This window comes from Falco cherrug, chromosome 1 (genome assembly GCF_023634085.1).
Source record: "Falco cherrug isolate bFalChe1 chromosome 1, bFalChe1.pri, whole genome shotgun sequence".
Lineage (NCBI taxonomy): Eukaryota > Metazoa > Chordata > Aves > Falconiformes > Falconidae > Falco > Falco cherrug.
The window spans coordinates 71,127,859-71,154,096 of NC_073697.1; the positions used below are offsets into that span (position 1 = coordinate 71,127,859).

The following is a 26,238-nucleotide window of genomic DNA, read 5'->3' on the forward strand; positions in this document are numbered from 1 at the left end:
TGTAATCATTGGCAAGTGAAGATTAAATTGCTTGCACCCAACAGACCTGGGAGTAAAGCACAGGTCTCCTAGTTCTCTCATAGTCTGATAAAGCTGCTTTTTTTAAATTAAAAAAAAAATACAAAAATTAAAGAACAAGATGTTTCAGAGAGTATCAGCAAAATGGTAAGTTTAGACAGAATTATTTTTATCCAACGTGTTTATTATGCAGCAATTGAGATTTGAGGGAAGATATGGTTTACAAAAATATAAAAGCATCTTTAATAAATGAAATGAGGATTTAGAGATCCTTTTAAATACAGGACTAGAAGCTTATACTGATGGCTTTGAAACTGTTGCTGCCACATATACCCAGACAAAAACCAGAGCAACAGTTTAAAAAAGAGCCAAGCCTATTAAAGTACATAATGGTCCAATCAACACAAATTTGCTTGCCTTTTTTTTTTTTTTTTTTTACAATCCTGCATGTGTTATTTTTAAAATAAAAACAACTTTCTGCAGCAGTTCAGGTTAATTGATGGAAACAAATATGCTTTGCAGATGAGTCCAAGGCAGAGTTTCCATGCGGATGCTCTGTGGTGTAAGCGCTGGTAGAGGGGAGTCATGAAAACTGAACAAAAATACCGGGGCTGATTCACAGCCATGTTACTTCAGATTAATGCCAGTGTCACTGGGTTTGGTGAGTTTTATTTAGACAACGAGAGCAGGCTGAACCCTGTTTCAAAGCTCACAGTGTGATCCGTTAATGCTGGATTAGAAAGAACATTTGTTTAATGGCATTACAGTGGCATAGCATGAAGGTGAATGTAGTCCATAATCTTTAGTAGTGATCTATGTGAACTGTAATAACTTGTAATCACAGGAAAATTAGTTCTTTGGGCGTGTTGGAAGAAGTAATTTTTGACAATCGGTTCTTACGATGTACTGAAAGAGTTTAAATTCTTTTCATCAGGAGTGAAAGGCAAAGTCGCTTACAGGGCTGTGCAAGTTTTATGAACCCTTCGCCTTCTGCTCATGCTTTTTCTGAAACCAAAGGGCAGATTTTCTCTATTAAATGAACTGGAGAATTAGTTTGAATTGGCAAGCTGTATCTCTCATATCAGGCAAGATGAAACAAATTGTGCTGAGCATGTGCTGGGTTGATTAAAGTTCAGTTCCAGGAGAAGCCAGTCATTTAAACTGTCTTTGGGTATTTAGTAAAGACTGGTGGTTTTGTGATGTTTGTTTGTTTTGGGTGGTTTTTTTTGTTTTTGTTTTTGTTTTTTTTTTTTAACATGTCTCTGTGTAACATGATGTGTGTCCCTAAATCCTAATCTAGACAAAGCCAAACCATGCTGTGAAAATTGTTGGTACATAGCTGTTAAACTACAGAGGAAAAAAAAATATAAAAAATTACTCAGACTTATTTATGTCCCTGTTTTTCCAGGTATATGGCCTGAGCCCTTAAACAAGAAAGGGCTGTTATTTGATCAGTAGTAGGTGTAACATGGCACAAATTAGTTTTCTTAAGTAATTACGAGGGGGTTTTATGTCTGTCCTGTGTTTCCTGTCTATTGACTATGGCTGAATAAGCAGAGTTCAGTTTTATTGTAGTTGTGAGATGATGTTTTTCACAATAATATGTGTAGAACTTGGCCATTTCCTCATACAGAATAAACCAGTATGAGTCAGTATAGATTCACTTGTGCAGAAGTATACTGATTTAAAATTTCTGTCAAAGGGGAAAATGCTACTAAAACAAGCAAAGCTGTTTGGGATTAAAAATAATAATGATACAAAAATCCCAAAATGAAAAAAAAAAACCACACACACAAAAACAAACAAACAAAAAAACCAACCAACAACGACAACCCCAATCATCAACTGCTGTTTCAAACTACTTTTTAAGTTTAATTTGGCTCTTGCTGCACTTAGTCTATGCATATATTTGTATTTGTAAGGCATTACTGCTTAATTTACGCAGGTTAGGTCTTGCCTGACTTATTTATGAAGTGCTAGTGTAGATCTGCTACTTCTTGTCTCATGACCAGCGAAATACTAAATGAGGTTAACATTTACAGATCAGTGTGGTTTTTTGATTTAGTTCACATGGAATAGTTGAGACATTAATGTTTTAAATGTTCTTCCCATCATGATCTTTATTAGCTTAGGTAAGTTGTTTGGGTTTTTTGTTTATTTTCCCCAAGATTTGCTTTTTAAAACTAAAACTTACATGATTAAAAGATGATGCTGACAAGTCCTTTGGTCAGGGTTAGCAGCTTGGAGCCTGGAAGATACACACAGTAAAGTACCAAGCTCTGTTAGTGTCCCTATCCTCTTGTTTTTGCCCTGTAGGCTGCAGGCTTTTTGGGCAAGATATCAATTGCTAGATGCCAAAATGTCCTATATTTGAAATGTAAGATTTTGGGGTTTTTTTAAAGGATTACTTTGTAACGCTAGCAGGAATTTCCACTTCCTCTGCCCAGTGAATAGCTTTTTTTTTTTTTTTTTTTTTTTTTTTTCCTTGTGGCAGCAAGAGTTGAGCTGGTGTTTCTTGTTCCAGGAAGCAACGTCTGCAGAGTTGAACATTCAAGTAGAGCAGCTTCTGTAGTGTAGCATTTAAGCAGTGTTAGAAGACAGAATGTCTGCAGATAAAGGCTATTTTACCTGCAGTTCCTCATCTGCCCTTCTAGGACTGGTTTTAAAAAATTTATGTGACTAAGGCCAGACTATGCACAGTGGTCAGTTTTTGGAAGCTTACATCTTCATTGTATTTAAACCTCGTCCTGATGGAGCAGCATTGGAAAGGAAAGGGCGGTTGATTTTCTGCCGTTTTGCGTGGCACTGAAGACTTTGCCAGAGATCTCAAAGCGAAGCTGATTTCTGACCGAACTTGGTAACTGTACCCCGTTATGCTCAAAAGGTGTGAGAGAGTCTTGACTAAGATTTCAGTTTCTAGGTGAAGAGTTTTCTGCAGAGACCCTTCTAGCTACGTTGCCAGCTAGGAGACTGAAATTTGGTAGTTTCAACTGACTGAAGTAGGTTGAACCAGGAGGTCAGAAGAAAATGGTGCCATAAATCTGGATTGTCACCTGAAGGTTATTCGAGTCATAGAGTCGATTTTTTTTTTTTTTTTCCCCAGTAGATTGAAATAATTTCACATGCGGTCATTCCAGTTATGAACAATAGTGAAGTCTTACCGTAGAAAATAAAATACCCAGCAGTCATGTATTTTGGGGGATGGAGGAGTGTGCCTGATTCCTTACCTAAGTCTTGGAAGGCTTTTGGTATTTTCTGTTGTTACAGGGGTTTTTTTTTCCCCTGACTTTTTTCTGCAAATGAATTGTTCCTATAAGGGAGTTTAAACTCTGGGTAATTATTGTTCTCTGTTCCAAAAGCTAATAAAAACAAAGCTCAACAGTATGCAGTTGGAGGCCTATGGAAAAACTTGGGTGTAACACACAAAGTAGAAAAACAAACTTTTCTGATGAGGCCAGGAAGCTACGATCACATTTTCCAGTTTTAACTGTATGTTTTGGTCCTAACTGGGAATGTTTCCTGCTAAACTGAGTTGTTCTTCTCTGTTTTATTTTGTAGTTGCTTTTTTAATTCATAAATTATGGACAAGAGGGGATAATAAATGTCAAACATACTTGCATATGATCTTGAACACAGGGAAAGAATATATTTTTGTAATATTTTATAGGGACACATTGCTTTGTGCTCTATAAGATGTTAGGATTTGTTTGCTTATTCCAATAGTTGGCTAAAAGATACTCTGGGAATGCTGTTAGTAAATAACCACATACCCTACAATTTGATATTTCAAACATACCTGTTTCTTTGAATTACAAGGCTTTTGTTTCATGCAGTTCTCTTAAAGTGCACCTCCTTCTGTTCCCCTTTCTAACCTGTATCTCTTCCTAGGCTCTCAGGGTATGCTTTCTGATGTGTCTGTTGCCTGTAATTGTTCTTCCGTAAACGTCCTGATGTTGGGGTTGGGTTTTTTTTAGTTTTTTTTGAGATACTGGAAAACATTTTTTATTGCTGATTGTTTGACAATGATTGAAAAATAGTTAGATATGGCTGGTTACAGTAATCCAAATTTATTTGGATAACAGTTACTGATAGCTTTATTATAAAAGTGTTCAGAGCATTTGGGTTGGGTACTTGTCAATCAATCCACCAAGGGAATTTTGTGTGTTTATCCAGGCCTTTGTGTATTTTATTACTCTTCATTTGAGCCCAGAGTAAGAATTAATGTGTCACTGCTCTAACCTTTTTGAAGAACATCTTTATGTAAATTCTTCTTGAGGGTTTTTAAGGTTTCCTGTGGTGAATATTAAGAATATCATATCCTATATTGCTGGGTGTTTCTTTAATGCATTTTGAGGTGGGCAGGGGTGGTGGTGATGGGGACGGACGACTTCAGGTGGCATAGCTACTTCTGGTTGTTATTTTCAAGTACAGTTTGACCTGAGCTTATAAGGGGATAGGTTATGTAACGTTAAAGAGTTGGAGAAAAGTATTGCTACATACTTTTCTTATTGTTAGGAACTGTATGTCTTGGAGAAGGCCAGTAGTGTAATGAAAAGACCATAGCAACTTCTGAAGTGGTGGGAAGGGGTAATACTGTGATCTTGGAATCCTCTGAGAACAGGTAACTTTGTTGGAAGGACAGAGTTAGGAATGCAGATTTAAGGACACTGAAATACTCCCTTACCTTGTATAAGGGGTTTGCATGGCAAGGTTCTGGTAGTGGCAGGGGTACTGTGGTGGCTTCTGTGAGAAGCTGCTGGGAGCTTTCCCTGTATCTGATAGAGCCCATGCCAGCCAGCTGCAAGACGGACCTGACGCGGAGTGAGGCCAAGACCTTCAGTGACAGTGGTAGTGCCAGAGCAGATTATCCTGAGCCCACCTTGAAGACTGTGGTGAGGCAGGCTGTGCCCCTGCAGCCTACTGTGGTTAACCAGGGAGGTTAACGGTAGAGCAGGTATCCACCTGCAGCCCATGGAGGACCCCATGCTGGAGCAGGTGGATGCCTTGGGGAGGCTGTGACCCCTTAGGAAGCCCTGTGCTGGAGCAGGGTCCTGGCAGGACCTGTGGCCCCATGGAGAGAGAAGCCCAGGCCGGGGTGGTTTTGCTGGCAGGACTTGTGACCCCACAGGGGACCCATGCTGGAGCAGTTCATGAAGGTCTGTGGGAAGGACTTACGTTGGAGAGGTTTGTGGAGGACTGTCTCCTGTGGGAGGGACCCCATGCTGGAGCAAGGGGTGAGTGTGAGACCTTCCCCCTGAGGAGGAAGGAGCATCAGAGACAGTGTGATGGACTGATGGCAGCCCCATTCCCTGTCCCCCTGCACCATTAAGGGGGCCACGTAGAGAATTCAGGAGTGATGTTACACCTGGGAAGGAGGGAGAGAGGTGGGGGAAGGTGTTCTAAGGTTTAGTTTTTTTCTCATTTGAAATAAATTAATTTCCCAAAGTCAAGTCTGTTTTGCCCATGACAGTAGTTGCTGAGTGATCTCCCTGTCTTGACCCATGAGCCTTTCATTATATTTTCTTTCCGGAGTCCAGCTGAGGAGGGTAGTGTTGGAGCAGCTTTGGTGGGCACCAAATCCACCACACTTCAGCTGGGTAATTCGACAGAAATGACAGGATTTCAGCCCCATTCTGTGGTTCCAAGCTAATGGTGAGTCTCAGTGCCATTCTTCTCTGCTGTGCCACCCGTCTGTTTGCAAAAAGATCCCTGTGTGTTCATTGAAATGGCGGAAGTAGTTGAGACAAGGTTATCCTGTGAAAAACGTTATCCACATCATTGAGAGGTAACAAAATAGCTCCTGGCACAATATGCAGACCTGGCTTTGCAGTTGGTCGCATGCAGCCTTCTCCTGTAAAGTTACAAGGTGCTACAGGGGGTGAAGCAATCTTTCCTTTGCAAGTTTGAGGCTTAAATCCTGCAAAAGTGTTTTGTGTAAAGAATCGGCTTCCCTTAGGTATCATGGAGTTATGCTGCATGAGGACTGCTTGTACTGTGCTTAAATGGGTTGGATTTTGGCTTAGGCGGGGCATTTCATTTGAGGAGTGACAGGGTGAAGGTACAACTAGAAGGCCACATCAAGTGCCTTAGCATCTGGAAACAAGGTGGCAATATACTGGGGACACTACGTGGTAGACATAGCCCTTCCTTTTACAGACACCTTCCTAATGTAACTTCTGTCCACAGTTAGGTGAGCTTCTCTGAGGCAGTTCTGTCTTTGCTGTTGTGTTCTCCAGTTATGATTGAAATGTCAGAAAATATTAAAAATAGTCATCAGAGCTGGGATATTTGAAGTGTCTTTTCTTCTTCTTTTTTATTTATTTTACTTTTGAGCCTTCATACATCAAGAAATTATGCTAGCAAGGCTCATCTTAGTCTTCTGTGAAGCAGTTTCCTTGCCAGCCTGTAGCACCTTCTGACGATGACACCAGGGACTAGAATTGGTTAATGGCTTCAACAGCAGTTTGGGGGCTCTGTTGTGGTGGGTTTTATTGGCCTCAGCTGTTGTTTGATAAAGATGTTCCCCCCAACATATTGCATGAAGAGGAGTCAGTGATCTTTAGTAAATACTGACCATTTCTACTGCAACTGGCTGCCAAGTCTATTTTATAATGGTTATTTCTGGGTCGCAGGTGCTATTGCCTTTTTTCACGTGGCCTGTTTTCCATGCTGCCAGCTGAGATAACTGTCAAAGGAACTCCTATTTTCTCCGTAAATTTGGTATACGTGGGCTTTGTTGAGGCACGATCCTCTTGTCTACTCCTGATTTTGGTTTACAAGTGCTGCTATTCTAAGGTGACTTCATGCATCAGCATCTTCTTTATGATGGATTCTTTATGCAGTATTGACTAGTTCCTCCAGTGTGAGCCCCCAGCTTTCTGTGAAGCAACATACCTTGTCCTTGAGTGACATTAAGCCTTTAAACAAGTACAGCTGTGAGCACTTCAGGTTACACTGCAAGGTCTTCTTGGCCACTGGGAAAAAAACCAATGCTAAATTTCTACAAGAATCCTCATAATTTCTTATTACTGTATATTTTCCAGAATCTAATTTCTGACTCTTCCACCATCCAGTGAGCAGATCCAGTAAAAAAACCATCCTCGGTCTTCAGATACATCATGTCTTAAAATGACAGATGAAACCCTGATCTTTTAGAAAAGGGTGTTGTCTCACAAAGGGAGTTTGTTACTGGGTGTGCAATGAGCCAGTCTCGCACGCAGAGCCGAGATACCATTTATTGTGTGTCTGTACAGGGATGGGGGCTAGATGGTAAACGCAGAAAGCTAGCACACCTCTTAACACATGGTAAAACATTTTATACAATTTCAACAGTAGTTAACAATTATGTTTAGTCACACTTAATTCTCACTGATTCTGAGGAGCCTTGTGTCCATTTAAAGGTACAGAATCCTTTTTTTCACTGACAGTGATCAGTGGCGAGAGGGTTTTTGTTAGTAGGAGGCTTTCTTTACTCGAGGGTGGATCTTTTAGTATGCTGATTTGGATAGTTCATACATAGTTCAAGTAATTTTCTGTTTGGTCTTATTAACCATTTGGTTCTTCTTGAGCTTATCTTGTTGTGCCCCAGCTTGACATATTTATGGTGTCCGTTTCTTTTCCCAAGGCCATGTTTTGTTAACTATTTGTAACATCCTCTCTTTTTCAAATACTTTCTTGTGTTTAGTTGTAGATATTTACGTATTTTGTCTAAATTTCAAGTTAAATAATACTGACCTTCTATTAATCGTGCAGCTGGGAACCAGTTGGCTACAAGGGTTGCTTATTCCAGTGATGTTTCAGAGTCAGGAGTAGGTTCCAGGCAGGCTTTACATCATCAAGCGTGCCTAATTTAATGACAGTAGCTTATGTAAAATGAAACCTGATAGTTTTTGTTAGAAAACAACAGAACATGAGTTCCACTGATAAAATTTTGGGTTGAGCCTTATGCTGCCATATAAATAGTTGAGGGTTTGTTTTTTTTACCAGGTAGAAACATATTTTAATGTCTTAAAATTCAAGTGGACAAAAAACCTAATAGGAACTTGCACATGTTGTGAATGCTATAGTATAATTTTTTAAATTGAAAAGAAATTTTGTCTTCTAAATTACTCGCCCTTCTGTATGCTACTCCTAAAAAATTCCTGCTAAGAAAAAAAATGTGTAGTTTAAAAAAAGATCCCAGTGATCCAATGTGTCTGAATGGTGAATGTGTTGCCAGGTAACATCTTCATAGAGATGAAAGCAGCGTCCATGTACTGCCTGAGGAAATCTGTGGAGGGGGATGTTTATCATGTGAAAACTCAGTTTTGGGTGGCTGAACGTTTTTGGCAGCACCTTGTCCCTTTGCTACCACTTTGGTGAGCCCAGCGCTGCCTGGGAGGCTTTGCTCTGTTCCCCTTGGCAGCTGTGGATCACAGTGACTCATCCTCTTGTTCCTGTCACCTGAAGTAGTTAGTGTTCTTGGGGGGAAAAAAAAAAAATAATTTTTTTTCATTGTTCCTTCCTTTTTAGCTCATAGTAACCCTGAAAGCCAGAAGCTTGTAGGCAGCTGCACAGGAACACACTCAGAATTAAGGAGTGTTAAACTGTTGCTGTTAGGTCAAAAAGTTGGTCTTTGGCTGCTGCTTTATATACTGGACCGTAGCTTTGGTCATACATGGCCTGGTACAGAAGTGCAAAACTCTGATTGATTAAAAAGTAAATAGTCTAGTACGGTGGCTGTTATTGTTCAGCAGGAATGCCCAAGAATATGCCGTGTGTTGAACCATGTTGTAAAATGGAGGGGGGAGATTTTCAGTCAGCCTGCAAATACTTAGTGAGCTATTAAAAATGTTCCTGGCTTTCAAAAATACAGTTTTGTTGGAGTTTCTGGGATGACAGGAAAATTTTATGTGTAGCAAGTCTAAAAAGTTATGAATAAGTAGATGTAAAAACAAAATAAAGCTGCAGAGTGACCTGACTTTTTTTTGCATGTGGAGTGTCAAACCATTTAATAACTTGTGCTGTAGCCACTGCTGTAGTGCCAATGTTTCTCAAAATGCAAAACTGCAAATTGTCATCAGACAAATGCAATTCATTGGGTTATTGAGGTGATGACAGTTCATTGGTGTGTTTTCCCTACAAATGAAGAGGAAAGTTTGTTGGTTGGGGGGGTTGTTTGGTTTTGGTTTTTTTTCATGAAAGTATGGTGTGCTATAAATATAGTTACATACAGCATAAGTTGTATGAAATTACAGGAGAAGCATTAGAGGGAGATAATTTGCAAGAACTTGAATATTGAATAGCTTTTCTTACGGGTAGCCTCCTCTGAGAGTATTAATTTAGTGTACAGCTTCATTTTAAAATTAATAATATATAAACAAAATCGTTCTTGCTTTGCTGCATGCTTGTATTTTATTTATGTGTGCACACATGGTCCACTAATTAAGCACAGCTCTTTATGGTTTATTTATTTGTTCTAGAGAGGCTGCTTAATATTTGAGAGAAACAGTAATGATGTGCCTGACCTTTGCAGTGGCTGTGTTAATGGTAAGATGGGTTTTGCAGGAGCCTGCAAAAAAAATAGGTTGATTGTTTTTCTCCATTTGCTGGAATATGCTCAAGAGACCTGAAAGCACGCGCACACACAAACAAGGCGGGGGTGGGGGTGAAGCCTAAGTGGTTAAAGAGTATTTTCATGTGTTTTCAGATGTCAGGATGGTACTGACAGGCTGAGGTAAAGGGTTAAAAACTTTGTTTCTTTGCTTTTTGTTGTGGTCTGTGTTTTATTACCAAACCACCAGGGTATAGTATATTCACCACATGGTGAATAGTTGTTAGTTTGTTTTTCTTAATACCAATATAAAGAAATAAATGTAAATGGATATGGAGACCAGTCCAGGATAAGCTGGCATGACTCTTTTGTGTGGTGGTCTGGTAGTGGGATTTGTCACTAAAATTCCTAAAAATACATGTGGTATGTATGCACAAATGTTATTGTCTTTGCCTTTTTTATGGCTTTTGCTTAATACAGATTCCCACCTCTTTTTACAAAAATGTCTCCTGAGCCTGTGCTGTGGTGAGGAACTCTGTGCTGGCAGTTCAGCCCGCCGCTCCTTCCCCCTCCTGCCTCTCCCAGCTCCACACGCTTCCCTGTTGTGCATGTTATGTGCACAGTTGCTGTCTGATGAGGCTCTCGGGTTTTATTTCTGATAAAAGCGAAACCACTGGGAGCGAAAGATTTGGTGGAAGGGCTAATAGCAGAGATTTAGAAAAAGCAGAAAAAGAAGGCAGGTGTGGAGAGGCTGATGGATACCTGTGTGTTGAGATGGTAATGCTGCTATATATAAAGCAATGGAAATTAAATGTTATATTTATAAAAGGATTTTGGTTGGTCCAGGCGTTTGTGGGTGATACCAGTAAACAGTGATGTTTAACTGACTTCCACATGAACATGACCATTTCTTAGATTGTTCTTCTGTGGAAGCTCTGTGTGTGTGTACATACAGAATTAATATTCTCATAATGGAAGATGCAAGTTGTGGTCTATTCAGTTTCTCATGTTTTTTTCTAATTAATCGTTAATCACCTGCTATTGGAATGTATCTTTTTTCTTTAATTATCCACTGGTATGTGTTAGAAATCTGCCTGCAGAGCTCTTACAGTGCCGCAGGGTATGCCATATTTTTCTTTTAATCAGTAGGTAACATTTCATAGCTTTTGTTTGTTTGACTGCTTGTCTGTTTTGCTCTGTCTTTATAAATATAAAAATCTACTTTCATCACACATGCATATAGAGTAGTTTCTGCAAAATAATAGGATGCTGCATGGGTTTTTTAACACTGCGATACCTTTGGGAAGAACAGAGGCAGTTGTCTTGCAAAGGAATGCAAGCTAATGGTATGTGCTTCTTCTAGCCAAACTGATTGGACGTGAGTAATAAGTTTTCCCTCTCCTTCCTCCACACAGGAAATATTGGATCATTAGGACTAGCAAGCCTTCTGGGTTTTTGGTTTTGTTTTTGATGGTTGCTTGGAGAATTGCGGAGTTCTCATTCACCTTCCTTTTCCTTGCAGTGATTATTCTTTCTCCATGTTGCATAATGAATTATTGTTTATAGCTCATGTATCTGCCTGAGGATGGGTGAGGAGCTGACCAAGAGCTTTATGGGTCAGGATTAAAGGGAGGGCAGGGACATTATCGTGCAGGGGTCTGCTACAGGCTGCCTGACCAGGAAGGGTGAGCAGATAAGGCCTTCTATAGACAGATAGGAGCAGCCTCACATTCACAAGTCCTGGTTGTCATGGGGGACTTCAGCCACCCCAGTATCTGTTGGAGGGACAACATGGCAGGGCAATAAGCAATCCAGGGGGTTGTTCCTGGAACGTGTTGATGATAAATTCCTTTGCCAAGTGCTAGAGGAGCCAGTGAGGAGAGGTGCTACGCTGGACCTTGTTCTCACCAACAAGGAGGGGCCGGTGGTGAATGTGAAGCTGCAGTGACCATGCAATGGTGAAGTTCAAGATCCTTAAGGCAGCGAGGAGGGCGCACAGCAAGCTTGCTATGCCGGTGTGCAGGAGAGCGGACTTCAGCGTCTTCAGGGATCTGCTTGGTAGAGTAGTGTGGGATAAAGCCCTGGAGGGAAGACGGGCCTGAGAAAGCTGGTTGATATTCAAGGATCACCTCCTCCAAGCTCAGGAGCAGTGTGTCCCAACAAAGAGGAAGTCAGGCAGAAGTGCCAGCAGGCTTGTGTGGATGAACATGGAGCTCCTGGAGAAACTCCAACACAAAAAAGAATTCTACAGAAGATGGAACAAGAACAGGTAGCCTGGGAGGAATTTGTCTGAGCAGGGATCAGGTGAGGAAAGCTAAGGCCCTGCTAGAATTAAATCTGACCAGGAATGTCAAGGGCAACAAGAAAAGCTTATGTGGGTACATCAGTGATAAAAGGAAGGCTAGGGAAAATGAGGGCCCTCTCTGGAAGGAAGCAGGAGACCTGGTTACCTGAGATATGGGGAAGGCTGAGGTACTCAATGACTTTATTGCCTTGTTTTTCACTGGCAAGTGCTCCAGCCACACTGCCCAAGTTGAAGAAGGCAAAGGCAGGGACTGGGAGAATGAAAAACTACCTACTGTAGGAGAAGGTCAGGTTGAAGACCATCTAAGGAGCCTGAAGATGCACAAGTCTATGGGATCTGATGAGATGCATCTGCAGGTTCTGAGGGAGCTGGTGGATGAAGTTGCTAAGCCCCTATCCATCATATTTAAGAGGTCATGGCACTCAGGTGAAGTTCCCACTGACTGGAAAAGGGAAACGTAACCCCCCTTTTTAAAAAGGAAAATAAGGAAGGCCTGAGGAACTACAGGGCAGTCAGTCTCATCTCTCTGCCCAGCAAGATCAAGGAGCTGATCCTCCTGGAAACTATGCCAGTATTGGGACCAGTGCTGTTTAATTTCTTTGTCAGTGACATAGACAGTGGGATTGAGTGCACCTGCAGCAGGTTTGCTGATGACACCAAGCTGTGTGGTGCAGTTGACACGCTGGAGGGAAGGGATGCCATCCGGAGGGACCTCGACAGGCTTGAGAGGTGGACCCGTGTGAACCCCATCAAGTTCAACAAGGCCAGGTGCATGGTCCTGCACATGGGTGAGGGCCATCTCAAGTACAAATGTAGGCTGGGTCGGGAATGGATTGAGAGCAGCCCCGAGGAGAAAGACTTTTGGGGGGAGGTGGGGGGGGTGGCGGGGATCATTAACAAGTAACAAGAAGCTCAGTGTGACCAGGCAATGTGTGCCTGCAGCCCAGAAAGCCAACCATATGCTGGGCCGCATCAAAAGAAGCGTGGCCAGCAGGTCAAGGGAGGCGGTTCTCCCCCTCTGCTCTGCTCTCGTGAGACCCCACCTGGCAGACTGCCTTCAGCTCTGGGGCTCCCAACATAAGGAGGGCATGGAGCTGCTGGAGTGGGTCCAGAGGAGGGCCACAAAGATGATGAGAGGGCTGGAGCACCTCTCCTGTGAAGACAGGCTGAGAGAGTTGGGGTGGTTCAGCCTGCAGAAGGGAAGGCTCTGCGGACACCTTATTGCAGCCTTCCAGTACCTAAAGGGGACTTACAGGGAAGCTGGAGAGAGACTTTTTGCAAGGGCCTGTAGTGCCAGGGCAAGGGGGAATGGCTTATTACTGAAAGAGGGTAGATGTAGATTAGATATTAGGAAGAAATTCTTTACTGTGAGGGTGGTGAGGCACTGGAACAGGTGGCCCAGAGCAGCTGTGGATGCCCCATCCCTGGCCGTGTTCAGGGCCAGGCTGGATGGGGTTTTGAGCAATGTGATCTGGTGGAAGGTGTCCCTGCCCATGGCAGGGGGTTGGGACTAGATGATCTTTAATGTCCCTTCTGACCCAAACCATTCTGTGGTTCTGTGATATAGGTATCTTGCTTTTGAGGGTCTGCTGCAGATATATGAAAGATTGACAAAGCATATAACCTATTTTTTGTGAATGTCATGGGATGGGGTTAACTGCAGTAGCTGCAGAGAAGGGGGTGAGGTTTTTATCTTTAACAGCCTACCTCTTGCAGAAGTACCATTTAAAACATAAACTAATTTCAAGTGGTCTAGTTCTTGTCAGTTGAGTGAGAGGTTTGCCATGGCTCTGTGGCAGGGCTTTCCAGAGCTGAGGACTGTATTTTAACTTCGATGTTGGTTGTAGGTCTCATTGCTTCAGGAGAATCCCAGTGATGTCTGGGACATCACAAACATTCACCTTTTCCCTGTTTTGTGCCATGTTTAAGTCTGAGAGCAGTTGGACTTCAGTGTATTGGTAAGACCCACATTCATTAGTCCCACCAGACTATTTCAGTAAATGGATTGCTGGAGCTGGTGCAGTAAAAAGGAGAAAAAAAAAAAAAAGAAATTGAGCTCCACGCCCCACCCCCACCCCCCCAAAAAAAAAAAAAAAAAAAAGCCCAGCATTTTCTGAAGATGCTTGTGTTTAAAATAGCAGTGGAAAATAACTGCATGAAGTGAAATTGTTTATTATCTGCTCTGTTGTTACTTCTAGTGTAAGTGAAGAGTTCTTGGCTTGGGCTTTAAATGAGGTGTGCGATCTGTGGGCTGTTTCTGAAGTACACTGATTGTTAGCTTCAGTTTCCTTCTTATTTCACAGATACATTGATCTGCTGCATTAGGGTTTTGTGTCTCACAATGTGACAGAGCTGCCAGTAAGACACTCCACGGGACACAAGGCCCTTTGGCAGGGACAGGGCTGCACTGCAGATGTGGCCAGCTGGGACCAGCCCAGAGCTCCCTGCTTGGAGCTCCCAAACAACCTGACCCTCCCGCAGCTGTGGCAGGGATCAGTGTAATTATCCTGTGGCTGGTGAGGCAGGCAGTGCCTAATGCCACTCTGATTGAACTGTGAGGGAAAGGGGATTAAGCTGGGATAACACTCCAGCGTCATCCTGGCAGCTGACAGCATCAACTTCAAGCCTTCTCGCTCCAGCTGGCTCCAAGAGTGTGAGAGCAGAAGCATCTGAAGTTTGCTGTATGCCTCAGACCTTACGTGACAGCAGTACGCAGCTTGCTAGTTGCTGCCATGTTGCTAGGGTAACCTGCCTATTTATTCATTTATTTCCAACTTCAGTCTGATGCATCCTCTGCCCTGCCTTTGCTGGAGTGGTCTGTTTGGCACTCAGGACCGCTTTGATGGGCTTCAAATGTATCTTGAGTAGCTAACTATTATGCAGGGAAGACATCTTCTATCTCCCTGTCCCAACTTGTTAGAGAGAGGTCTGTCTTGGATTTTAGCATATTAATTGGAGTGTATCTATGTATGTCCATGCAGGGAAATTAAATATTGCACTTGTTTGTGCATCTTATGCTCTTAATGGAAGGAAGTGTTATATCAGTGTTCTCTAGTGCTGCTAGAGCAGTTTAAGCTTTATTCCCTTCTTTCCCTGATATTCCCATGCCTTTTGGGGGGGGCTTGTTTGAAGGTATCTACCTGTAAATATGGCCTAAATCTTCCTCTCAGTTTTTTTTATAAGGATGAATTAGTTGTTCTTGCATGCATGAATAATGTTGCCAGCAGAATACATGCACTTTAATGGTATCTTTGATAATCTGTGTACAATTTAAACTACAAATTATGAGACAGTAGAAAATCCATGTTAACACTGCTTTGCAGCAGAGGTGTCTTTTGAAATGTGTCATTATCAGCAATAGAGCCTTTGCTGTAAAAAGTGACCAGATACTTTTGTTTTTTTCCACTCAGCTGTCCCATTTCCTCCAAGTCACCGGCTCACAGCTAAGGAAGTATTTGATAATGATGGAAAACCTCGTGTGGATATCTTAAAGGCACACCTTATGAAAGAAGGGAGACTGGAAGAGAGCGTTGCTTTGAGAATAATAACAGAGGGAGCTTCAATTCTCCGTCAGGAAAAAAATTTGCTGGACATAGATGCACCAGTCACAGGTTAGTATGGAGTTACGGTGATGGACGGGATGATTGCTGGTTTGGGATGTGTTAAGTAATACATTAGTGTATGTGGCTTCCTAAGGAGCTGAAAGGCAGCTTGAAAATATTTTTTTTTTCTCCAGTATTTGATTCTCTTTTTGTCTGCTACCACTAGGATAATGGAGGCCATCAAGCAGCTTGTAAATTAGAGGAAAGGATCACATCTGCTGAGCCTTCTGTTTCTAAGGCAGAGAACATTTTTAGTTGTTAGAAGATCAGAACTTTCTTAAACTTCAGAAAATATCTGGGCTTCGCACCACGTATTAATTCCGTGATTTTATAGATGTAATTTACCATAGTAGCACTGTTCAGACATACAGACAGTGTTGGGCTCTGAAGGAACAATGGTGTCAGAGTAAATGGAAATTTTAATTAAATGCTAAAGGAAAATAACAAGTGCAGTGTAAAGGAAAAAAATTAGCAGAATCCCAGTTTGTGTTGCCTGGGGGATTAATGAATTCTGCTGGTTGCAGAACCCATCCTGCCCTTGACTATCAAACACTACCACCCACTCATTAATCCTCAGGAAATGCCTTATACTTTGAATTTCCTTCTCTAATTGTCTCCTGCCTCTGACTGCATTCTGAATGTATGAATGCATTTGCTTGCTGTAATGTGCCTCCTCCTCTGTTTTGTTGTTGTTATTGGATATGAATGGATTTTTGGCAAGAAATTTTCTGTGGCATAGAAAGTTAGCTGTGGGGCAAAAAGTAACTGATTCCAGCCAGCTTGAACTATGAAAACGAAGTACAAAACTCTGTTTAAGAAGGCAGGTTTTTTTGTCACTTTTGTTTCTGGAGAGACCTAACAAAGATTAAAGAAATAGGTTCATCTGCTGCAGAAGAATGGTTACCTGTCTTTATCATTAGTACTGGTAGCATTCACCAAAAACTATACGGAAGCAGCAAAACCTTCATTTTCAGGAAATCTCTGAAGAGCATAGTATCCAGACTAGAATGATGCACAAGTTATTAAAGCTTGTAATTTTAAAAATGACATTGAAATAGGGGATTGTAGATTGACCTGGAGAGGTAATGTGTATCATCTTTTATGTAATAATTAGCTTGTCATACTGCCATACAATTCTGATGGAAAAGACGTCAATCATGTTGTGGCTTATGTATGAATAAAGGAAATAGGATGAATAAAAAGATCCCCTGAGTAGGCTAGGAGTGAAGCTCTGCAGACGTTTTCTTTGACACTTTAGGATAAATGACAGAAGTCATAGAGGTGTGCAATACCATGTCCATAACTGAGTAGCAGACATTCAGAAAATTCTACTTTTCTGTAGATTTTTTTCCTTCTATTTGAGTGTAATTTTTTAAAATCCATTGAGTGGTGTAGACTGTAGGAGGATAGGTGTGGTGTGGTATGTCCTGGCTGATTTCTATAAGTCCATGTTTAATGTGTTCTCTCTGTCTGTCTTTTAAATTTTTCTCTTTAGATTTTTTTCTTAAATGCTTTTGAAGGTATCGGAATTGTTCTGAATTATATTTTGGAGATTAATCTCCTGAAGGTTACCCCATTGTATAACACTGGTATAATTTAAGTCTTTGATTCTTTTTTCAGTTGAGCCTACACATTGCTTTGTTCCTGCTTTTGAAATTATTCTCATGCAGTGATTGTGATCAGCAGTCTTCGGGGTGGCTACTGTCTTTTAAACTAGCATAGGAAAGCTGGGCTCCTAATGCTTGTTAGCACTTCTCAGCTACCCCGCTAATGTTCTATATGAACAAACATGAAAGCTGGAGCTATGAAAGCAATCATCAAAAGAAGAAAAAAAAATTATGAGGGGGCGGTTGGGAAAGCTTGTGAAGCATGTTGTTGTGGGCCTGACAGTTTTCTTTGCATGAGTAGTATGACAGCAGGTGACTAGATAAAGAGAGTATCAGTTGACCAATGATGTGGTCGAAGTGCAAGATACACAGGCAATCAAGAGATAACTATGGAGTACAAGAAAGCTTTTTTCAAATGTATGGAAGAACAAACAAAATCACTGACAGAGTGGAGAAGAAAATAAGTTTTAGATTTTAGGCATGGCAAACAGTCTTGTTGGAGTGACAGTCATAAATCATTAATATGGGGTGCTTTGTGTGAGATGCATTCATCTTTTAGAAACATATCCCTATAGCTGGGTAATGAGATGGTGATCATCAAAAAGGGGAGGTATAACAGCAAAACTGTTGAAATAAGAGCACTGTGGGTTAGTACAGTGATATGCTTGATAAATGGTAAAGAACATGCAAAGTTTTTTCATAAAGCCTTGTGTAGCCATCCCTCAGCTCAAAATTTATTCTGTTTATTTTAAGGGGTGATATAATTGTCCTCAGAAAAAATATCAGAGTTGTGTTTATAAGCAAAGTCATGTGAAACAAAGTGGGTACATAGAAGACCTGGATTTGAAGGAGATGATTTGTGTGATGGGGGGAGACATACAAACAGCCTTAATGTGGAATGCAAAGTCCATTATTTTGCATTTATGTGTGAAACTTACTCTGTGTCTGTAGTTAGCTGGAAGCACCAATGTGACACTCACTTTGAAGTAATACATTTTGTTTTCAAATTTGGCAAGGTTATAAGCCTTTTGAATTATTGCTAATTAATTTGCAACCTTTAGCTCAAATTCTGTCATTTGCTACATACATATGTACATGCATGGATGGTTTGCTACAGTTCTGGCTTATAACCCAGGTGAACTATTTCTGCATTTGTTAGACAGATTGGCTGTTCACTGGGTATAAATCTCAACAGAGCTGGGACTAAGGAAAGACTCAGTCCTCTGCTATCAGGACTCTTCTTGCATCTGGGAAGTGTTGAGGCAACTTTGTCTTGACTTGTGCATGTGAGTTGGGAAGGATGGAGAGAATTAGGTCAAAAGAAGTGAGTGTATTGAGTGGGAGGCTGAAAGTAGGGGTGAGTAGTGACAGGCTGCTCAAGAGATGACAAGGAGGTGATTGAGACTGGCCACTTGACTTGAAGATGAGTATGTGATAGAGGTGAAAAGCTTGGGAGACAAGAAAATGGCCAAGAGGCTGTCAGAGGTTGTCAGGGGATGGCTGGGCAGGCAAAGTAGGAGGATCAGCAAGAGGCTGACAGTATTTGGACTAGTATTGGGACTAGCTGGGCAAGGCATCTGCTCTGTCACCTGCTCTGGGAGGTGAAGGGGCATATGGTGGAATGGGCCTGGCTGTAGAGCAACAGCTGTGGTAGAAGCAGTTACTAGTATAGATCTGTCTCATGACTGGAAGCAGTGAGGGGTTGGCACAAGGGTTGCGAAGTAATCTGGGTTTCCAGTGTGGGGAAGAAGCGAGCCAGGCACCCTGGGCTACCAGGATGCTTTCCAGTTGTCTGCAGCACCATGGGGAGTGTCCATGCCGACCTTCACCCACCAGGGAATGGGCAGATGGCAAGGGGACAGGGAACCACCTTTCACAGATGGATTGTTCCTGACTTCTTCATCTATACCCTCTTCTTTTGGAGGCATGTGGTCTTTGTCTTAAGCTTGTGGGTTTAATGAGGTTGATCTACCACCAGATTACAGCTGTTCAGTGTTCAGATGAAAGACTTCTCTGTGGCAGCCTTAGAATTTCCAGTCCTGATTTATGTTCATAACAGTATAATGACACATGGAGAAATGGGCTCATTTTTAATTGATTTTTTTTTTCTAGAAAGCTAAGGAAGTATATGTCTGAACCTCCCTGATGGCAATATTTACTAAAGTCACGCTCCAAAGAACAGTTGGGAATGCAAGATTTTGGATTACCTGGATAGCTTTATGTGGCTTTATTATATAGGTTCATAACTATAACAGAGTGGTTCTGGGTAACGGATGTATGCTACCCTTTGCATGACGAGTAATTACCTGCTTGTTTTTGTGGACCCTCACTTCCAGATCTAAAACCTGCTGTTCTTAAGTACTGAGCACTCTTAACTGCATGCCAAACATGTGTCCCTTTGATTTCAGTGCATGGGTAACTTTCTCTGTGCGTGAATATACAAGAATATCTCTGTATATTCAAGAACTATCTATAAGATAAGTTCTTGGGATTTTTGAATGTTTTATGTCAGAAAAATGAATTTAGGTAAAGTTTTGACGGCAACGTTGCCTTGTTTGGCTCCCAGTAAAATGGATCCTTTACCTCACCTGTGTGTTGAACACAGTAATTAACACAGGTCTTTAGTAATTATGAAATACTGTTATACTGGGTGGTGTTGCAAGACTGTGAGCAAGCTGATCATGCTGTCTTCAGAGTAAGGTTCATAAACAGTTTGTAGCTAAAGCGTATTTCACACAATGAAGAGAACACAACTTGAAAGTTGCTCACTGGGTGAATATTCTGTCCACTGCATGGAAAAGAGCAGAAAGTGACTATATAATTAAGGAATCTGTAGCATGATGCATATGCAGGAGAGGTTGTACTTGAAACCTTAATTCTGTCACATCCTAAATATGGATATTTTTTATTTTTGCCAAAATTTGTAGTGTTTACTTTAATTACTAGGTGTGTGATTTATTGACATTAGCGGGCCTCAGTTCAGTGGTCCTTTACAAAGCAACTGAACCTGCACTTTTGGAACATGGTAAATTGTTGTTTTCCAACATCTGCAAAAATTACCAGCTACAGGAGGTTAAATGGCTTTACTAATCTGGAGGGGCTAGGATTAAAATACAAGAACCCAAAGGTCGTGTTGCAGAATTTGTTGTCACCAGCTATTTTGGTGTTAAAAAACCAGCCAATTCCAGCTTCAAAGCTAGATCTAATTTTGAAGTTGGCCCTGTTTTGAGCAGAGGAGGTTGTTCTAGATGACATTTCCACCTTAACTTTTCTGTGATTTTTAATTTATACCTCCTTAAATAACATACTTAACTAGAGGGTAGACCTAGAACTCTAAGTGGTATGTTTGTTTAATATCTATTATTGTGTGTGTTTGTACCTTTTGGATTATTTTTCTTGAGGATATTGTTAGATTTTAAAAAATACTGAATGAAAATAGCATATCTCTTGCATATATGACTGCACAAGTGAATAAGCTAGTCAGAGGTGTGTGTTGGTGTTTTTCAGGTAAGTCTTTTTTTTCCCTGTCAATGTCCATTTAAAAAGTAATTGCTCTGTTTCTTCTTGTAACATTTAACATCTCTCATTTTTTGTACGCAGTGTGCATTCCCTTTGCTTAGTCTCTGCCCATAGTTATTTACAAGACCTTCCTCCAGTAAACTAAGAACAAAAAACCCTAAGTCATATTCATCTTTATAGACTTGTGCTTTTTTGCATGTGATGATTTTCTGTAATGTATGAACATTACCAAGGCAGCTGCCTGTGTACAGATGTTCTCAATTCTGTTTCTGTGGGTGCCACCAACAGCAGTGGCAACCATAATGGTTTCTGGCCTGGTAACAATAGTCAGGCCATGTGCAGGCACAGGGGGCAGCATCTGTCAGTCCCTCATTTAGAAAAAATAGGAAATAGGTAAAACAAGCATATAATCTTCTTCTGAACCTTCAGGTACTTTACTGAGAAAGCCCTGACTCTGCTGTCCTGTGTTCAAAGCTTCCTGAAATGCCAGGTGCATGCAGCTTGGTATGTGAGGATAGGAGAGCACTGGATAAAGACAGAATAAAAGCTTACTGTTGCAGTGTAGGAAGTTTCAGTTTCTACAGGTCTTTTCCTTGGCCATATATTCCTCTACTAACTCCTGGTTTTGCAGTTCATGCATTTATGGATGTGGTAGATACAAGGAAACCACTGTTCCTTGCTATTCTTTGCATTGCGTAGTGTAAGGTAGGGTGTGTATGTATTTCCAGTAGGTATATAAGAACTAACCTTGTGCGTACTAAGGGGGAATACATCCACTTGCAGTTTCATTGTAATGTCTTTGAGTAAAAATTCTATTGGATTGGTTGAATGTTGCGGCAGTATGGATTTACAACTTACTTGATTTGCTTGTAATGTTTGTATTGTCATAAGCATGCTGAGAGTTTTTGCAAGTTGAACTCTAAATTGATGGGAAGGGAGACATTTTGGGCATTTGGGGATAGCCTCTGTCAGAGCTGCAGCAACTCTGGTGACCTTCAGAAACCTCTGCTGCATTATAGGCCCATAAAAACTATAGAGGGAGTGCCCTTTCCTGCCAGCACGTGCCTTTGAGGTCTTTGAGGCGTCCAGGTATTCTCTGGATATGTTATTTCATGGGATGGTAGGGTCTCCTAGGCCTGAACATTTCCTCATGTTCCACATAATTTTTCCTTTGCCTAATTTCTCTACTTAAGTAGCATAAAATAATATTAGTAGGTTGCTAGTGCTGTGCAAATTACAACTTTGTAAAAATCAAGAATGTCTAGCTAAAGTGATCAATGCTAAGGCAAGCTACTAGAAGCATTTATGCCCACATTATAGTAAAAAGACAATCATGTTTAAAATTGCATTGAACTGTAGCACATGTAAATAATCTGATGCAATGGAGAGTCAAACTAAAACAGTTCTTTCTGATTTTTACCTTTGAAGCAGTTTAAGATAGAATTCCAGTATGGAAAATAAACAAGATTTCTTATCAGGGACCTACATGTCCTATGAGATCTAAGCCTATTAGCACAAATCAAAGTTTGTCTGAAATTAATGTTTCAGTAAAAGCACGTTTAGTTAAAACTTCTCTATTTCTCACTTAAGTAATTTACTTTATACTCTAAACTTAATATACCATGATTACTGTTGAGGCAACTCTTTTGAATTTCCAGGACAGTGTTGTAACTAAAATATTTACTTACGTGTCATGAAAATAGCATATACATGATCAAATTTTAAATCTTCATCCTGAGTGGCTTGTGTCTTCACATTCCCAAATCTAAAAGCTTTAATGCCCATTTGAAGCCTAGATGCCTGCAGCTTCTGAGGGTAAGTGTTAACCAGAAGAATTATTATTTTCCCTTCTTTGCCATAATGCGCATACTCATTAGTTATCTTTAAAAAAATCTTTAATATTGTTTGTTATACTAAGAGTATGTAAGTGATGGCATCTGCCCTCCAAACAGGTTACAGTTCAACACTTTTTTTCTGTATCTTAGCCAAGTAATGGTATCTTTCAGTTTTGAATAACTTCTTTAGCTGTTTTAACTGCTTTGGTATTCCTTCAGAAAATGTCCTGGAATTTTGTTTGTTCAAGCCTTTTAAGGCATGAGTCCCAAATGTTTCTGGTATAACTACAACATTTTGACTTTCTGTGTTACTCTGGTATACGTTCCCTGTGTGGACCAGTAACATCTGAGCACCACACACATTTCAGCAAATTATTCTTGCTCTCAGAAGAAATTGCTTGCAGTGAATTCTCCTGCATCATAGGAAAATGAACTTTGGCTGCCCTGAGGTAACTGTCGGTTTGAAATAAACTTTTGACTGGTTTCTTCTTAGTATCAATTCACAATCTCATTTGTGTAAATAACATGACATTTCAACAGAACAGGTTGAAACCACCTCCAAGAGGAGGAAGGGGAAAGTATCAACAGCACCATCTACTCTTGCATCCTGCTTGAAAACAAATCATAGTCTAAATCTTTTTACAAGCCTGTATAAGGCAGGTGTATTCTCTGACTTAAAAATAAATCTCTGACATAAATAGTGAATTAGACTTTATGAAGAAATATTTCCCATCATTTTTTAAAATGTTAATATACTCTTTTTCTCAATGTGCGCATGAGCACAGTTTGCTGTTCAAATAATTATTTCTCTTTACATATTGCTGTTGAATGTGTTATTAAAATACAGAGAACCTGCACGTTAAACTCCTGTTAAAAATAATTTGTGATATAAACATACTGTTGAACAGCTAAAGTGAATTTGATTGGATCCTTTAATTGGATTGCTGATTAAAACTGACACTGTTCCAGCTATTTTGCATGCTTTATTGAGAACTCATAATACATCAAATCACTTGTGGCTTAAAAACTGTGACTTCGGAAAGAAAGTGAAGATGTAAGGCTGTACGTATTCAGGTGTGTTTTTTTTTTTATTTGTTCCTTCCATAAATGCTTCTGTCAGTTCCAGATATAGATTGAAATATGCCTGCCTGTATCCCTGGTAGAACAAAGTGATTGCATCTTGTAGCTTAATTGAGCTGCTTCAGACATTAGCATCTGACATTTTGGCAGAGCTGATGTTTTCTAGTAGTGACTGCTTAAATCTATCATTATTGCCAAGACAGTGGACACTACAGATCGTATTCTCTACAACTACCTCCCTTGTTCTTACAAATAATCCATCTATAGTTAACTTGCTTTGGTGCAAAAATCATAGTCAAATAAACTGGAGTGAAATTGTGGAATCTGAGATGCCCTTCAGATATGGAGCTTAATTTGATGCTGTGAAATGGAGGAACAAATATGTGTTGGGCTTCAAGTCAGTACAGAAATTGCACTGATTAAAAAATAACCAGCAAAAATAAAAAAAAACCACAACTGCTTGCAAATATCTAAGTCTTTAGGACTTCATTAGTCTTACCTTTTATTTACCATGTGGGTGCTGCTTCATCATGTAAAAATACTGACGGAACAATATAGCATGTTAGCATTTCTTGTAGGGCTGTTCCAAGAAGACATAAACACCATTACTATGATGTACTATTGTAGTTTCTCGAAGATTTTTCTGAAACTTGTACATCAGGTTTTTTATTTGTTTTGCAATTGTGTAGTCAGTGGCACAATTTTAGTTAGGACTGGGTAGTTCTGGGTCTTAGACACTTGGATTATTTTTTGAAAATAACCATGACGCTTGCACTGTGTAATCCTCATTAGAAAGAAAGAGATCTTTTGTTCTTGCCTTTCATGTCCTCTTAGTTTTGCTTAGTTATTCCTCCTTTTGATTCTGGCCTCAGGTTAATTTAACTCAATCTTAGGTCATAGTTTATATTGGCAAGGGGTGTGGGAATGCAGTGGGATCACTGTTGAAATTGCAGCCACCCACATTCCTTCCTTCCCCATTTTTGATGGAGGAGCTACTGAAATGAGTAAGACCTAGAAGGGGGCAGAGGGAAATTCCAGGATATGTTTACCTTCCCCCCCAGCAAAACAAAAATCTGCCAGTCACATATGAACCTGCACTCCCCACTTCGTGTGTGCGTGATGCTGGAAGGAGGATTGTTTCTGTCTTAATCACACTTTACCTGCAACAGTTGTAGAGCAGCTGTAGTGTTGAAGTCAAGCCAGGAACAGCTATGGGAGAGAAGAGGAGGAACTAAAGCGTGCAAGGGGGTGGACTGATAGCAAGACAGAGACAAACAGTGTTTTGTGTCAGCTGACCATTGCCACTTGGTGGAGGTACCACTATGTTGATGTGATTTGGGAGTCACTGTACAGATGTGTGCCCCTGTTGTTTAGAGCCCGGCAGTGCTTTTGGAGCTTAACACCAGCCATCTCTTGCCTTCTTCTGTGCTTTATGTTTGTGTGTCTAACCTCTCACCAAAACCTGACTGTGAAGCACTGGCAAGTGAAAAAGAGATAATTAGTAAATTAATTCCCAAGAGATATTATAAACATTACCTGTCATCACTTAGGAAGAGCATAACTGAGAGAGCATCAGAAGTTGTAAATCATGCTTATAGAAGGATTTTATTCTGGGGTGGGTTGCTCCTTACTTCGTCCTGCCTTTAGATGCTTTTTCATAAGCATTTTAATTTTTCTAAAAAATGCTGCCAGAGGTGAGACAGATACTTTCTCTGTTTAGTTTTCTACAGTTTATCTAGAAAAAACATTTCTAGAATAATTCCCAAGTGTATATGGTATCCTCTGTGAAGATACTGCCTTTTTAAATGAAAAAAAACCCCAACCCTCTATAGTTTTAAATAGTTTAATTATTTTTTAAAAACCCTCATATTCTTAAATTGTGTTTAAACTCTGTAAAATTTATGCTTACTAAATAAATGCTCCAATCGTGAAAATTAATTATGCTGAACAGGAGCATGTTTTCAATCTGCAGTTGCCTTTGGAAAGTCTTGGGAAGTGTCATAGGGGATTGTGGAAATAGTGTATGTGATTTATACTAGAGTGTGTCAAGCCATGGCATTCTTCTTCTGACCCAGGGGTCATTATGTGCCTTTTTTAGGGCATCAAATTGTTAAATGGTAAGTTTCAAATGGTTCTTTGGTGCTGTCTCCAGAATGACTGTGTTGGCTTCTTTGTTCTCTTAAATTTGGGCATTTAAATCTAGTTGAAATTCATGTATTGATACCACTCGGGATGCTAATTACTTCCTGAGAAAATTTTCTTGATAAGTGAGGAGGATTGTGCTCCTCATCTTCTGCCAAAGATTCAGCAAGAATTAAATTTTCAAGAGGAATCTAAATCTGAATTTTGTCATTCCACTTCTTTATTGTGTAAATAATCCCTTGAGCTCAGCAGTTGTCTAAACCTCTTGGATCACTTGATTTAAGTCAGTGTTGTTCCTTTTTGTGATTTTTTTTTTTTTTTTTTTTTTTTTAAATCCAGCTACATTGTCATCTTTAAAGCAGGCAACGCAAGAACAGTGGTAATGGATTAAGTTCCAATTTAACAGCCTGTGGCTAAGAATCAAAAGCATCCTTTTGGTGCTCAGCACAAGGGAACGTGCTGCAGAGAATCCTTCTGGCTCATTAGGTGTATCAGCACCATTGCTTTCAGATGCAACTTCTGTAAGTTGCCATGTTGAATATTTGACACTCACTCTTACTCCCCCTTCTTGCTCCAAATGCACTTCTGCAAGAAATTG

The 26,238-nt window shown here is 40.4% G+C and overlaps 1 protein-coding gene across 2 annotated transcripts in view; it reads left to right on the forward strand.

Annotated features, from left to right (window-relative positions):
* The window catches only part of PPP3CA (protein phosphatase 3 catalytic subunit alpha), a 196,729-nt gene that overhangs the window by 67,570 nt on the left and 102,921 nt on the right, over positions 1 to 26,238 (forward strand). For both annotated transcript variants that reach the window (XM_055702597.1, XM_055702593.1), the window contains exon 2: positions 15,266 to 15,466. In XM_055702597.1, the coding sequence (XP_055558572.1) occupies positions 15,266 to 15,466 (201 nt within the window). The remainder of the gene's footprint in view (positions 1 to 15,265; positions 15,467 to 26,238) is intronic.